Source organism: Rattus norvegicus, chromosome 4 (genome assembly GCF_036323735.1).
Source record: "Rattus norvegicus strain BN/NHsdMcwi chromosome 4, GRCr8, whole genome shotgun sequence".
NCBI lineage: Eukaryota > Metazoa > Chordata > Mammalia > Rodentia > Muridae > Rattus > Rattus norvegicus.
This window is the reverse complement of record NC_086022.1, coordinates 149,648,422-149,660,978: the sequence shown is the minus strand read 5'-3', so window position 1 is coordinate 149,660,978 and position 12,557 is coordinate 149,648,422. Positions and strand designations below refer to the sequence as shown.

The 12,557-nt window shown below is 46.3% G+C and overlaps 1 protein-coding gene across 4 annotated transcripts in view; it reads left to right on the top strand.

Annotated features, from left to right (window-relative positions):
* The window catches only part of Vgll4 (vestigial-like family member 4), a 113,036-nt gene that overhangs the window by 50,208 nt on the left and 50,271 nt on the right, over positions 1–12,557 (top strand). The window contains exon 1 of one of the 4 annotated variants that reach the window (NM_001015004.2): positions 385–881. The exons of 2 other annotated variants lie outside the window; for them this stretch is intronic. In NM_001015004.2, the coding sequence (NP_001015004.1) occupies positions 800–881 (82 nt within the window). In that variant the 5' untranslated portion in view covers positions 385–799. Of the gene's footprint in view, positions 1–384; positions 882–961; positions 1,347–12,557 lie in introns of those variants that run through there. One more of the 4 variants, XM_063285889.1, reaches the window with a different exon arrangement.

Below are 12,557 nucleotides of genomic sequence, written 5' to 3'. Positions count from 1 at the left end.
AAAACCATCTTACAAAGAAACAAAGAAACCTTGTACTGAATACAGCACACCGGGTGGAAGCCCTGGATTCCCAGCCCCTGGAATAAAGTTACCGAAAGTTAAGTTCCATGTACTTTGCCTCCACAGCAGGTTTTCTTTTTTAAACTTTGTGCTTAGCCTTCCCCACAAACAAAACAACCAAAAACTTGCTGGGTTCTCTTCCTCGGCCTCTGGCTCTGGCGGCCTCTGAGAGGAAAGACTCTCCTCACCCCCTGTGCCTCACTGTCCCCTCCTCTTTCTGCTTCCTGCTAACTCTGCATGCGCCTAGAGCCTGATCCTGTGCCGAGGCGCCAGTGAGCATGCTCACAACACCCCCCCCCCCAAAGCAGAGGAAGCTGGTTTACATACGAGTCATACCAAGCATAGCCAGCATGTCAGTGCAGTCAGCTTGCAGCGGGCTGTGAGGGAGAGTGCCTTTGTCCTAAGAAATGTGCTTTGTGTTTTTCTTTTTTACTGCTTTCTTTTTAAACCCCCAAGACAGGCTTGAGAAGACTTCTGAAATGATTTTTTAAAGCCGAATAGAAGACAGGATCCGACACCTCCCACAAGCCCTTGACGGGTTTTGTTTGAGTCTGATTTTTTTGTGTGTATGATTTTTTTTTTAAAGCCTTTTACATACTTTGTTTTGATCTTGTGAGGCTGGGCCTCTGTCTTCCTGAAGTGTTAGGAGAGCCTGGTGCTACTCAGCTAAAGACTGAATTTTGAAACTTTCTGGGGGTAAAAGCAAAGAACTGTTTTTCTTTGCTAGCCGGACAGATAAATGCTGTTTATGAAGATGGACCTGTTGAACTACCAGTACTTGGACAAGATGAACAACAATATCGGCGTTCTGTGCTATGAAGGTAGATGTTCCAGAATGTACTCTTTTGAGTTTGTAACGGCCACTCCTCCTTTTGGGGGGGGGGCTCTGACTGGCTTATGAACATTTTCTTGTCTTTCTCGTGATGGTGGAGTGACTGGAAAGAGAGTTGTACACCATTTCAGGACAGTTGGCTTTTGCCTGGCAGGAGGGTGGCAGCGGGGAAGGGCTGGAGGCGACACATTGTTGAAAGTTTACTTGCAATGTACTAGCAAGATCTGACAAGATCATTACATTTGAAATGATTTTCTCTTTTGATTTTGTTGGTACTTTATGCATACGTAGGAATTTTTAGAAGCTAGGAAAAGTTAAACATGTGGGTGTTAGAGTAGAGGGGAGGGGCTTTGGGACTTATTTTTAAACATATCACCGTGTACGTGTACAGTGTTCTGTGTGGACCCTTGCTCTGCATTTCATGTGGTAGAGGAACAACAACAGAAAGCCACAAGTAAGTTCTTGTTTTCCTGAGCCATTGTCTCAGACATCGAGGGTTTTTTTCTGTGGATTTTGTGGAGCTGGCAGGGCCTGGTGTCAGGGAGCCCAGGCCAGGCTCTTTGTCTGCCGCCCCATTTCCTGTGTAGAGAGCTGACAGTGAGACAGGCTCCCTCCAACCTCAGCCCCTGGCAATTGCACAACAAGCAGCCAGAAGGCTGAAGAAAGTGGAAAATGCCCCCACCCCTAGGTTGGCTCATCACCTCCCCTTCCCCTGGGCACTCCCTGTAGTATTTTAAGTTTCTCTGGAGAAAACCCCAATCCCATCTTTTGGAATCTTACCTACGTGTGCTTTGAGACCAGGATAATGGGGTTGAGTTGTGGTACTGGACTGGCAGGGAGAGACCTGGGGCTGCCGGGCAGTCTTTCCTGGTAAAAACATGTAGGAATCAGGGTACATCTTCCTGTTGTGGGCAGCAGGCTCTGGGTTTTCTCCCCCTAGTAAACCTAGGGGTCCTCTGCTTTTTCTTGAACAGAAGTTAGAAGGGAAAGCAGCACTGTTTGTGTTCATGTAAAGTTTCAGATCTGCTTCCTAAGTTATTGAAAACATACCCGCTCTCTTTCAAGATTGCTTTAAAATTAACTCCATGGGGAAAATCTTAAAGGGCGTTTGTTGTTGTTATTGTTTTGCTTTTTAAAAATAAGATATTAATTTACTTTACTTTGACAAATTTCCGCCACATATAAGAAGCGTCTCAGCTTCCAGGCCCCTCATCTCAAAGGTTGGATTCTCCAGAAGTCACCAGAAACGATTTCTGGTGGGATTCGTGTATTGTCTCTAAAAATAAAAAAAAAAAAAATCAGCATCTCCAACAAAAGCTGAAAACTTTTAATATGATTTCTTTGTCAACAAATAATCTGACATTAAAAAACAAAACAAAACAAAAGAGTGCCTGGCTGGCCTGGGTGAGGAGCTCAGAGACTGCTAGGACAGTGGTTCTTTCCTCGTGTCCCGGGAGGAAGTTCTGCAGCTCCCGCAGGTGGGCGAATGATTCCACAGAAAGCACAGATGCCAACAGTTAGCTGTCTTGTTTCCTTCTCTGTTTGGAGGAACAGGCTAAGAATCCGAGAGCCGAGTGGGATCATAGGCTATCATCTGTTTAGCTTAAACATCTGCTCCTGTTTTCCTTATTATGAAAGGTAATATTATTCTAACACCAAAATAAATACACCGGAAATGAAGGAAAGCACAGGAAAACCCGAGTGGCGCTCAGAGCCAGTTGTTTATGTCCTCTGGTTTCCTCGCTGTAAACACCACACACATCTGGTCTCAACTGCCAGCGCCATGTGGAAGGATGGGTGTAAATCATACATGGGGTTCTCTCCTGTAAAAAGTCCGAACACGGCTAAGACTGGTGGCACACGTCTTTAATCCCAGCACTGAGGAGGCAGAGGCAGGTGGATCTCTGTGTTTGAGGCCAGCCTGCACTTTCAGGGGAGCCAGGGCTATATATAGACACCCTGTCTTAAACAAACAAACAAATCAACCAGCCAACCAACCAAAAGAGAAGTTGGTCCATTTAAATTCTGAAGGGCTGCGATTGTTTGCATCGGGCCAGGGCAGTGATGTGGATGGTGAGCGGATGGGGGGGGGGGTAGGTGGCATTTGATTTCATCTGGGGTGCAGGCCAGTCTCCTTCCTGCCTGTCAATAGGGGAGAGACTCAGCATTTGCCCTGTTGGCTTTAGAAGTGAAGGTGTAGGAGGAGAACACTCTGCCCAGGTGGGTTCAATGACAAGCCTAGGTGCTTCAGGTGAACTGTGTCCTCACCACTTTCCTTCTCTTAGCAGCTGCCATGAAGATGGGTCAGCCACTTACCCCGCAGCACACAAGGACCCCTGGATCTTACCTTTGGGTCCACTCAGGCTTGCCCTCCCTCCTTGAGGCCGTGGGCCGGAGCCTATATTATCTTCTGCTAAACCCACCTTCTTCTACTGAGGAGCCCCGTGTAGCCCAGACCTGTTCTAAATGGCTGGGGTTGTTCCCTGCATGGCAACCCCATGCTAGTGCTTGCCCTCAGAGTCACCTTGAAGGAGGATTGAAAGGCCAATAAAGAAAAACAAATACCCCAGTACAGGTTCTAGGGAGCCTAAGATATTGAAACAGAAAATCTGTCTAACTTTTGAGAACCAGTTTCTATGCTAATGATGAGTGACTTAGTAGACTTGCTTGTGTTGGTCAATAGGCTCTGGAGCCTCGTGGTCTCTTACCACCATGCCCCACAGCTGACCACCACATCCTGCCTTACTCTTCTGATTGGTCCTATTGTTACCTACAGAAGTTCACTTTGGCGTCTGTCTCCATTAAAAAAAAAAAAAAAAAAAAAAAAAAGACAAAGGGCAACCCCAGCCAGCCCTCCCTTCCCTTTTGCCTTTGAACTCTAGAGCATACCCCACTGGACGGTCAGAAACCTCATGAAGGCAGAGTGGCTGCCTTGATGACTGGCACGACCCCAAGGCATAGCTCAGGGCCTTCCTGGGCTCCAGGAAGTGGTTTACGGTGAACAGAGAAAAGGTCTGCAGGCCTTCCCCTGGGCTGTGGTCACTGCTGTATAATGGAGTCTCTAATTATAAATGTTGTGTTTTCTCTAACTAACTTGTCACCACAGAGCCAACCAGGGCCTCAGACATCACCTCATACCTTCGCCTCATCTTGGCTAATGAAATTGGAGCCGAGAGCGTCTCTCTGTTCAGGTGGATTTATGGTTTGTTGCAGGACTGAGCCAAGTTTGGAGCCCAGGAACTTCACCCATCTCTGGGCCTCTTTTTCCCATACCACCTTTCCAGAGTTACTATCTGTCCTCTGCTCCCATCCTCAGGACCGAGCATGCTGGAGGATAGGGACTGGCCACACCCAGCTTGGAGTGCATTGCCCTGCCGCCAGCTGGCCCAGGTTCCAAGGCTTGTTTGATGTTCAAGGAAGAGTAGTGATGCTAGCTGCAGATGACCAGCCTTCTAGAACTTTCTCTCCCTGCCGCTCTAGATTGTGGGGGTGGGATGGGGTTGGAGGAGGAAGAAAAGACCCTAGCTAGAGGCCAGGTCCCCAAGAGTGAGTCCTTCAGGAAGTAGAGGAGAGTGGGATGTTTCAAGATGGCTGACAGCCATATTTACATAATTACTAAGTTCTGAAAACTTAGATCCTAATAAATGCTCATGCTTGGCCGTGGCTGTAAACTGCTGTTAGTGATTCTTCAATTATGGGTTAAGAGCCATTAGTGTGTAATTTGGTAGAAGAATGCACTCCTTTTAATTTAATAGCGTGATTTGTCTTGGGAGAAAGTAAGGATGAATTGCGTATTGTGATGGACTCAAAGCTTCAGAGAAGGCATAGAGAGTTCCTCGGGGTTTAGAACTGTTGGCTGTTTTAGAACATAATTACACTTGCTTCACCACAGGCTGCATTCAAATCCATTTTCCTGGACCGGAAGGGGACATACTCACTAGAGCTGCCCAGCAGACTGAGGCTCTGCAAGTCTGGGCATGGGCTCTTTTGTTTCTTGCCAGTCTACCAGCAACAGGTTGATGGAGGCCTAGCTTCATTATTTTTTTTGTCTGAGGAGGCTTTGGAGCCTCCAATGCTGTTGGGTGAAAAGGCAACAAGTCCCAGGGGCTGGTCCCCAGCCCTACACACAGATCAAATGACATGGTTTTTATCCAGATGTATTCCATGATGGTGTGTCTGTAACCATTTTACTGTGGAAATTCATTCAATTCTAGCATTTTACAGGTGTGTGTGTGTGTGTGAGAGAGAGAGAGAGAGAGAGAGAGAGAGAGAGAGAGAGAGAGAGAGAGAGAGAGAGAGAGAATATGGGAGGGGATTGGTAAAAGCCCAGGTGAGTGCTGAACACTTCTGTCCTTGTTCCTCCTAATTACAGCTTGTGCCCCGGAAGGTATGATTAGAGCCTCCTTCCTTCCAGCTCCACGCCCATAATTCTCAATCCCCTTCTGGAAGGATTGTTTGACTTGGCTGTTATCTATGGGAGCTGGCATTTGGCTTGTTAGAAGTCAGCCCTAGAAGGTGTCGTTGTCCCCTTCCTCCTCTGCCTTGTGTCCCAAGAGTGTCTGCGTTCATTGCTGTGAAGCAAGCCTTTAACAGTCAGGCTGTATAGATAGATATAAAGAGATCTCTGGGCAAAGGAGATTGCTCAGTGGGTAAAGGTAATTAGACCCAAGCCCAATATTCATCGGATTTCAATCCCTCGGACTCGCATGGTGGAAGGCGAGAACTGGCTCCCAAAAGTGGTCCTCTGACTTCCAGGACACACACATCCCCGCTTCACCCACTTCCTAAATAAATGTAGAAGGAAAGAAGGAGGGAGGAGTCTCTGTGGCGTATTCAGAGCCTCTCAGTTCAGCTTAGTTCTGCTCCACTGCCAGAACGAGGCAGAAAACTGGGTTTTGTCATGAAGAAATTAGATCCAGATTTAGCTCATTGCTTGTATACAAATATATATAAAAAAAATCTTCCCGGGGAACGTTCCTGGCTGTATCTGCCTCATCTCCATGTATTTAATGTTTATTTAATGACAGTTTATATTTAATGCCATTTGTATATTTAGCTCATGGTAATTATTTTTTTAGCCTTGCTCAGCAGTGTAAGTCTGTAGTGCGAGGCAGGCCTCCTCCCTTTTTTATTTGAGAAAGAAGTCATGAGTTAGTCGCCCTCCAGCGACAACCCTCCCCCCCACGCACGTGCTTTATTATAAAAATGATTTCTTTTCTGTTTGTGCCGTACTCCCCTGCTCTCACTCTCAAGTGGATGCCACATGCTCGCTGACTTTATTTCTACTTTTTAAAAAAGACTACGCTTTCTAATAAACGCAGACGGGTGTGGTGTGCCACACACACGCAGGTGCTTGAGGAGACCAATAGACAAGAGGGAGCTGGGGTCATAGGCAGTTGTGAGTTCCCAATATGTCACCTGGGAAACAAACTCTCCTGTAGGACCAGCGGCCACCCTTAATCTTAACCACCTCTGAGCCCCCAAGGGTTTTGGCTTGTTTATTTTGTTTTTCGAATCCTGCTACGATACGGATATGGGGCAGGGGCCTGTGTGTGCCATGCGTACGGGTGGCAGTCAGAGGGTTACTTTGTGGAGTCAGCTTTCCTTTTCCACCTTTATGTGGGTTCTAGGGCCTGGGTGGCAAGAACCTTTCCTGCTGGGCCATCTGCCCACCCATGTTCTAGAAGTTCTGAGAATACTTTCTGCCTGTTTGCCTCACTGTGCCGACTTTTTAGAAATTTTAAAGTCTTGCTTATATTAGTGTGTTTGTGTACTTGGGTGTCGAGGGAGGCCAGAAGAGGTCTCTCATCTCTGGAGCTGATATCAAAGGTTGCTCTGAGCCACCTGAGGTCCGGAAATGCAGCCAGCGTTCTTAACTGCTGAGCCGTCTCTATCCACTACTAGGCCAACCTTCAAATTCTGTGGATTGTTTTAACTTTGGGCTTCACTGCTAGTTGAAAGAAAGTCTGCTTACCCTAGTAAAAGTAGAAAATCTAGCTGGTGTTGGGGATTTAGCTCAGTGGTAAAGGCCCTGGGTTTGGTCCCCAGCTCCGAAAAAAGAAAAAGAAAAGAAAAAAAAAAAAAAAAAAAAAAAAGAAAATCTAGCTGGGTGGTGGTGGCACACTCCTTTAATCCCAGCACTCAGGAGGCAGAGGCAACAGGTCTCTGAGTTCAAGGCCAGCCTTACCAGAACTTACAGAGTGAGTTCCGTGACAGCCAGGGCTACACAAAGAAACCGGGTCTCAAAACAAAACCCAAAAAAAGGGTAGAAAAATCCATTGTATTTACTTATTTACTTTGGACAGGTTATGTAGCCCTGGCTGGCCCTAGAATCCACTATGTGAACCAGGCTGGCCTCCAAGCACACAAAGATCCACCTGCCCTTCTGTCTCCAGTGTGCATTAAAGTGTGCATTAAAGGGGCATACCACCATACCTGGACTGTAAATAGATCTTGAAAAATATTTTTTTATTTCTAATTGCGCGTGTTTGTTTGTACATGTGGGCATGGTGCCAAGGGAGGCCAGAAGAAGTCATTAGATGAGCTGGAGCCACAGGGGCTTGTGAGCTGCCATGTGGGCGCTGGAAATGGAGGGCTCCCCTCGGCAAGTGCTCTTACCTGCCCAGCCATAGCTCCAGCCCTGGCAGGGGGGCTTTGTTTTGTCTTATATTGCTATTCTAGCCCCATGTAATTGGAACTATTCTGCATGCTGTCTTTCGGGGGTTGTGGAATATGCTGGGGGGGGGGGTGGAAGCCGAGGGGCCACACACATGCATAGCACATGCTCTAACCCTGAATCTCGTGTCTTAATGACGTCTTGTGAAGTGGCTGAATGGTCCTGATGTTGCTGTCTTTCCCATGGGCAGCCAGGCTGCAGCTGAGAAGGCCGTCTCAGTTCTGGGATTGACAACTTCCTGTTCATTCACTAGCTGTTAAACATCTCCTGATGCTCCAGTTGGAATTTTTCCCAGATGGTTTTTCTTTCACATTCCCCACCACCTTTTCAAGTCCTCCTCCCACCCATACCGATGGAAGGAAGGATGTATATCCAGACCATCTTGGTCATTTCTTTTGGAGAGTGCATTTGGGTGGCACTTGTGGTGATGACAGTTGGGTGACATTTGTGATGCCAGACTAAATTGGGACCTGAGTGGGGAGACTGATTCTGCATCAACAGGCAGGTGGCTTGAAGCTGACATATGACATGTCAGCTTTGCTGTAGCAACAGCCTCCTGTGGGCTGGGAAGGGACTTTAAGAGACACAGAAGAGCTTAGACAAGAGCCATTATCCAAGTAGTACTCGACTGGCTTTGTGGGGGCAGGAAAGGGACATTGTTTTCAGCAGTAGCTGAGAATTAGTCATGGTTTTATTTCTAGAGGAACAAAATAAATAAATCTATCTATCTATCTATCATCTATCTATCTATCTATCTATCTATCTATCTATCTACCCACCCATCCATCCATCCACCCACCCACTTACCCACCCACTCACCTACCCATCCACCCATCCATTAGATTTAATAGAATGGTTTACAGGCTGATGTCCAGCTAGTCCAAAATGGCTGACTTCCGACAGAAGGTCTAAGCATCCAATAGTTGCTCAGTCCACGAGGCTGGATGTCTCAGCTGGTCTTCAGTAGACACTGGATCCTGAAGACGTGGGCTCTAATGCCACTGGAGGAATGGACTTGCCAACAAAGGCGAGAGCAAGCAGGCAGAGAGCAAGCAAGCTTCCTTCTTCCACATCCTTTTCTATAGGCTGCCAACAGAAGGTGAGGCCCTGATCGAAGGTGGCTCTTTGCACCTCAACAGATCTGGATTAAAGGTGTATCTTCCTAGCTCAAAGATCAGGGTTAGAAATGGTTCTTTTCACTTCAAGTGATTTAATTAAGAAAAAAAAAATCCCTCGCAGGTGTGCCCGTCCATTTTGGTTTTCGTTAATTCCAGATGTAGTCAAGTTGACCACTGACAAGAGCCATCACAAGCCCCGTGCGACTGCTGAAGTCATGAATGGAAAGGCGCTATCCATGTGCATTGTGTCATCTTGTGTCTGTTTCCCGTGAAAATGGTGCCTGTTGATTCCTCTTGGCTAGTGATTGGACTTTCATAGAACAAACTCTGGCATTTAATGCTTTAGTGCAGATGTGTGCTGCCAAGCAGAGCAGCAGAGTTGTTTGCACTACCCATAATCCAGCTGGTCAGTGTCCATGTTTCTTCCCTGATAAATTAAGAGGGCCATGAATGCAGCTTTTGAGCAGGTTTTCTCATCTTCATTGTACGGCTGCACCATCCCAGAGTCCGGCTAATTGAATTTTTATTTTATTATTGGAAGCACTTTTATTTACCCATGTTCTTTTATTCTTATTAGGCATTTTAAAAAACTGTTTTCAATGCACTTACTTAGCGCATGTGTGTGTGTGTGTGTGTGTGTGTGTGTGTGTGTGTGTGTGTGTGTGTGCATGCTTGCACAGATACCACAGCTTTTGTGTACAAGTCAGGGGACATCTTGTTTTCCCATCTGCAAACTCCTTTGAACTTCTTCCCTCCCTCGATTCTTCCCTCCTTCTCTCCCTCTCTTCCTTCACTCCTTCCTTCCTCCTGGCTCTGTGAAAGTCCAGCTCACCCCCTAGACTCAGTCTCACCCAGTAGGTTACCAACCCCGTGGGCCTGAGGGATTAAGAGTTGTTTTCACCGTCTTCTTCCCCTGGTGTTTTCTCTTTATGATGTACAACTACAGGACTTCACACCCTTCTCTGTGCCATGTGATCTCCTTCAGCTGTGGGGGTCAGTTAGACTCTGCCTTGCAGTCCAAGTTACAGGAGGGAGAAAATTAGCTTAACCTGTGCTTCCATTCTGGCCCCTTGCTCCTCAATCCACTGTCATCTGAATGTTTTTAAGGATTATTTTTAGAGAGTGAGACATCGTAGTAGCATGTGCCTTTTATAATCCCAGCACTTGGGAGGCAGAGGCAGAGGGATACCTGCCAGAACTACATAGAGAGACCCTGTCTCAAAAAGCAAACTAACAAAAAGATTTATTTTTCAAGGCTGAGGAGAGAGCTCAGTGCTTCAAGGGCTCATTGCATGTGCCTGAGGACTAAAGCTCAAATTGTTAGAAGCCATGTAAGTGACAAGTGGACATGGTGGCCCACTGGTGGGGGTAGCCATATTGGTGGGCTGATCTGGCCTCTCAGTGAATAATATGGAGGAGGGCTTGAAGGTGCTTATTACCAACACCACACCTCCACATGCACACAGACACATTTATACCTGGGTGCGCGTATGCGCTTGTGCACCAACACACACACACACACACACACACACACACACACACACACAAATGGAAAAAGAAAAAGGAATCCAAGCTATTTGCATCATATATATTGATTATTATGCACATTAACTGAGCCCACCGTTACATTTCAGTGCATGTGCTGTGATCTGGTTTCTGCTCACACAATCCCTTTGGAACAATGGACGAGGTCTTGCAATAATTATAGTGACCTGCTCAGTACACACGTTTTAGTTCTTGTCTGTGGGACCTGGGGCTCCCCTGTTAGCCTAGCTGGGCTTAGTCTCCCTGTTGCTAGGATACCAAGCTATTGCACCACTCTCTAAAAACAGATTTATTTTTATGTGTTTGAATGTTTTCTTGCATAGTATGTCTGTGTGTCACTTATGAGCTGTGCCTGTCGGGGCGAGAAGAAGGTGCCAGATCCTCTGGAACTGGAGTTGCAGGTGGTTGTGAGTCGCTGCATGGGGGCTGGGAGCCAAATCTGGGTGCTCCGCAGTAGAATGTGCTTTTAACTGCTTAGCCTTCCATTCAGGCCTCACTCCCCTAACTCGGGTCCTCAGGCTTGCACACACTCAACTCCACCCTCAATAACTAAAGTTTCTTTCTTTAGAAAGTTTTTATGCTTATGTATGTGTGGCTGAGTATTTGTGGTGCGTGCAGAGGTCAGAAGGGAGGGTCAGATCCTTCTTGAATTGGGTTACAGGCAATTGTGGACCAGCTGATGTGGATCTAGGAAAGGATCCGGTCCTGCAAGAGCAGCCAGTGATCAAAACTGCTGAGCTGTCTCTCTTAAACCCTATCTAGGCTTCCTTAACTCTTTGAAGGTTGTCCCAGGAAGAAACCAAGTAAAAAGGGAGGCAATGTGAATGAGGTACAGAAAGTAGAGGGCAGAGAAGCTCAGTCTGTGTAGGAAACGTTGATGAGCGCTGTTTGGAATGCAGTTGCCCTGCTTGTTCTGATGTCTGTCGTCTTGATGTTGGTCCACCTGTAACTGAACTCATCGTTTATGGGAAATTGCTTCTGCTCAGTTGTGTACCAGGCACTGTTTTATGTGCTAGGAATACAGATATATGAACCTTAAGATGCTGGCCTAAACTCCAGCAGCAAGTACGGGTCAGTGCAGAAGGTTAGGGCAAGTGCTACCGTTAGGGGTGGGTGCCTGTGTGCTGATGTACTGTTGGCAGTTGGCAATAGTCGTATACAGACTTGAAAGTCACTAGTTTTGTTTGCAAGCTATAGAACATAGAGACGAGTGGACATCTCTATGGTCCTGTGAAGATCTTAAAAATATACATGAAGGAAACAAACGTATTGGAATCTTAAAAGTATGAGGTCTTCTATTTGGTTTATTAAGTATAGCCACAGTCCAAGAGTTGCATGTAACTACGGTGTTAGGAGGTAACTTTTTTTTTTTTTTACAGTGGTAGCAACTTTTTGTTTTTAAAAGGCTGTGTGATTCATTAGGACTCCCACTAGTAACAAAATATGTTTAGAAGAAGAAGAAGATTCAGTGAACTTAAGAAGTCCCCAGAATGATTTAGTTCTGTATTCGTCTCAGACCTTTAAAGATAATGCCTGACTCTTAATCTTTCCACTTCCTGCTCTGCGTAGATCTCTGAGCCTTGAGGGATCGGAGTGTGATAAAGACGTTTTTTTTTTACCGTGTTCACACTGTCCAGTCGTGGTTCTCGGTGTTGATTTCCATCTACTGCAAGAAGAAGCTTTTCTGATGAGGACTGAGTGATAGGCAGATCTATGTGTATAGCAGTTGGTCATCAGAAGTTATTTTATTGCTATGTTTGTTTGGCAGAATAATAGTAGCTGGCTTTTCCTTAGACCTATGACCAATGCAGTCTCAGGTTACTGGCTACTTCATCAGTGTCAGGTGTGGGCTCCTTCTCATGGAGTGAGCCTTGAATCCAGTCAGAAGCTGATTGGTTACTTCTATAACATTCGTGCCATGATTGCACCAATATGTCTAATCTCACAGGCAGGTCATTGTGGTGGATTTCAGGGTGTGTGACTGGGTGGTGTTGATGACTCCCTTCACGTCCAGTAGGATTCAGAACACCTTCCAGAACCACAGATGCTCGTCAGTAGGGGTGAAGCTTCTGGTTGGGCACCAGCTCAACGTCTTTGTATTAGGACATAAGTATTTGCGTCACTGATAAGACATTGTCATCATGGAGAGCAACCAGTAGCCTTGGACAATAGTTTTGTGATGTTTGGGGAGTTTCGTGAAATGCCCTTGGCCAACAAAATATAATCAACAAAATATAATCCATTCTTGGCACTGGAAGTTTTACTTTGTGGCATAAGTAGTTGGAGCACTGTCTTCCTCTGTTATTTGGTGACGCCATTTAGATTC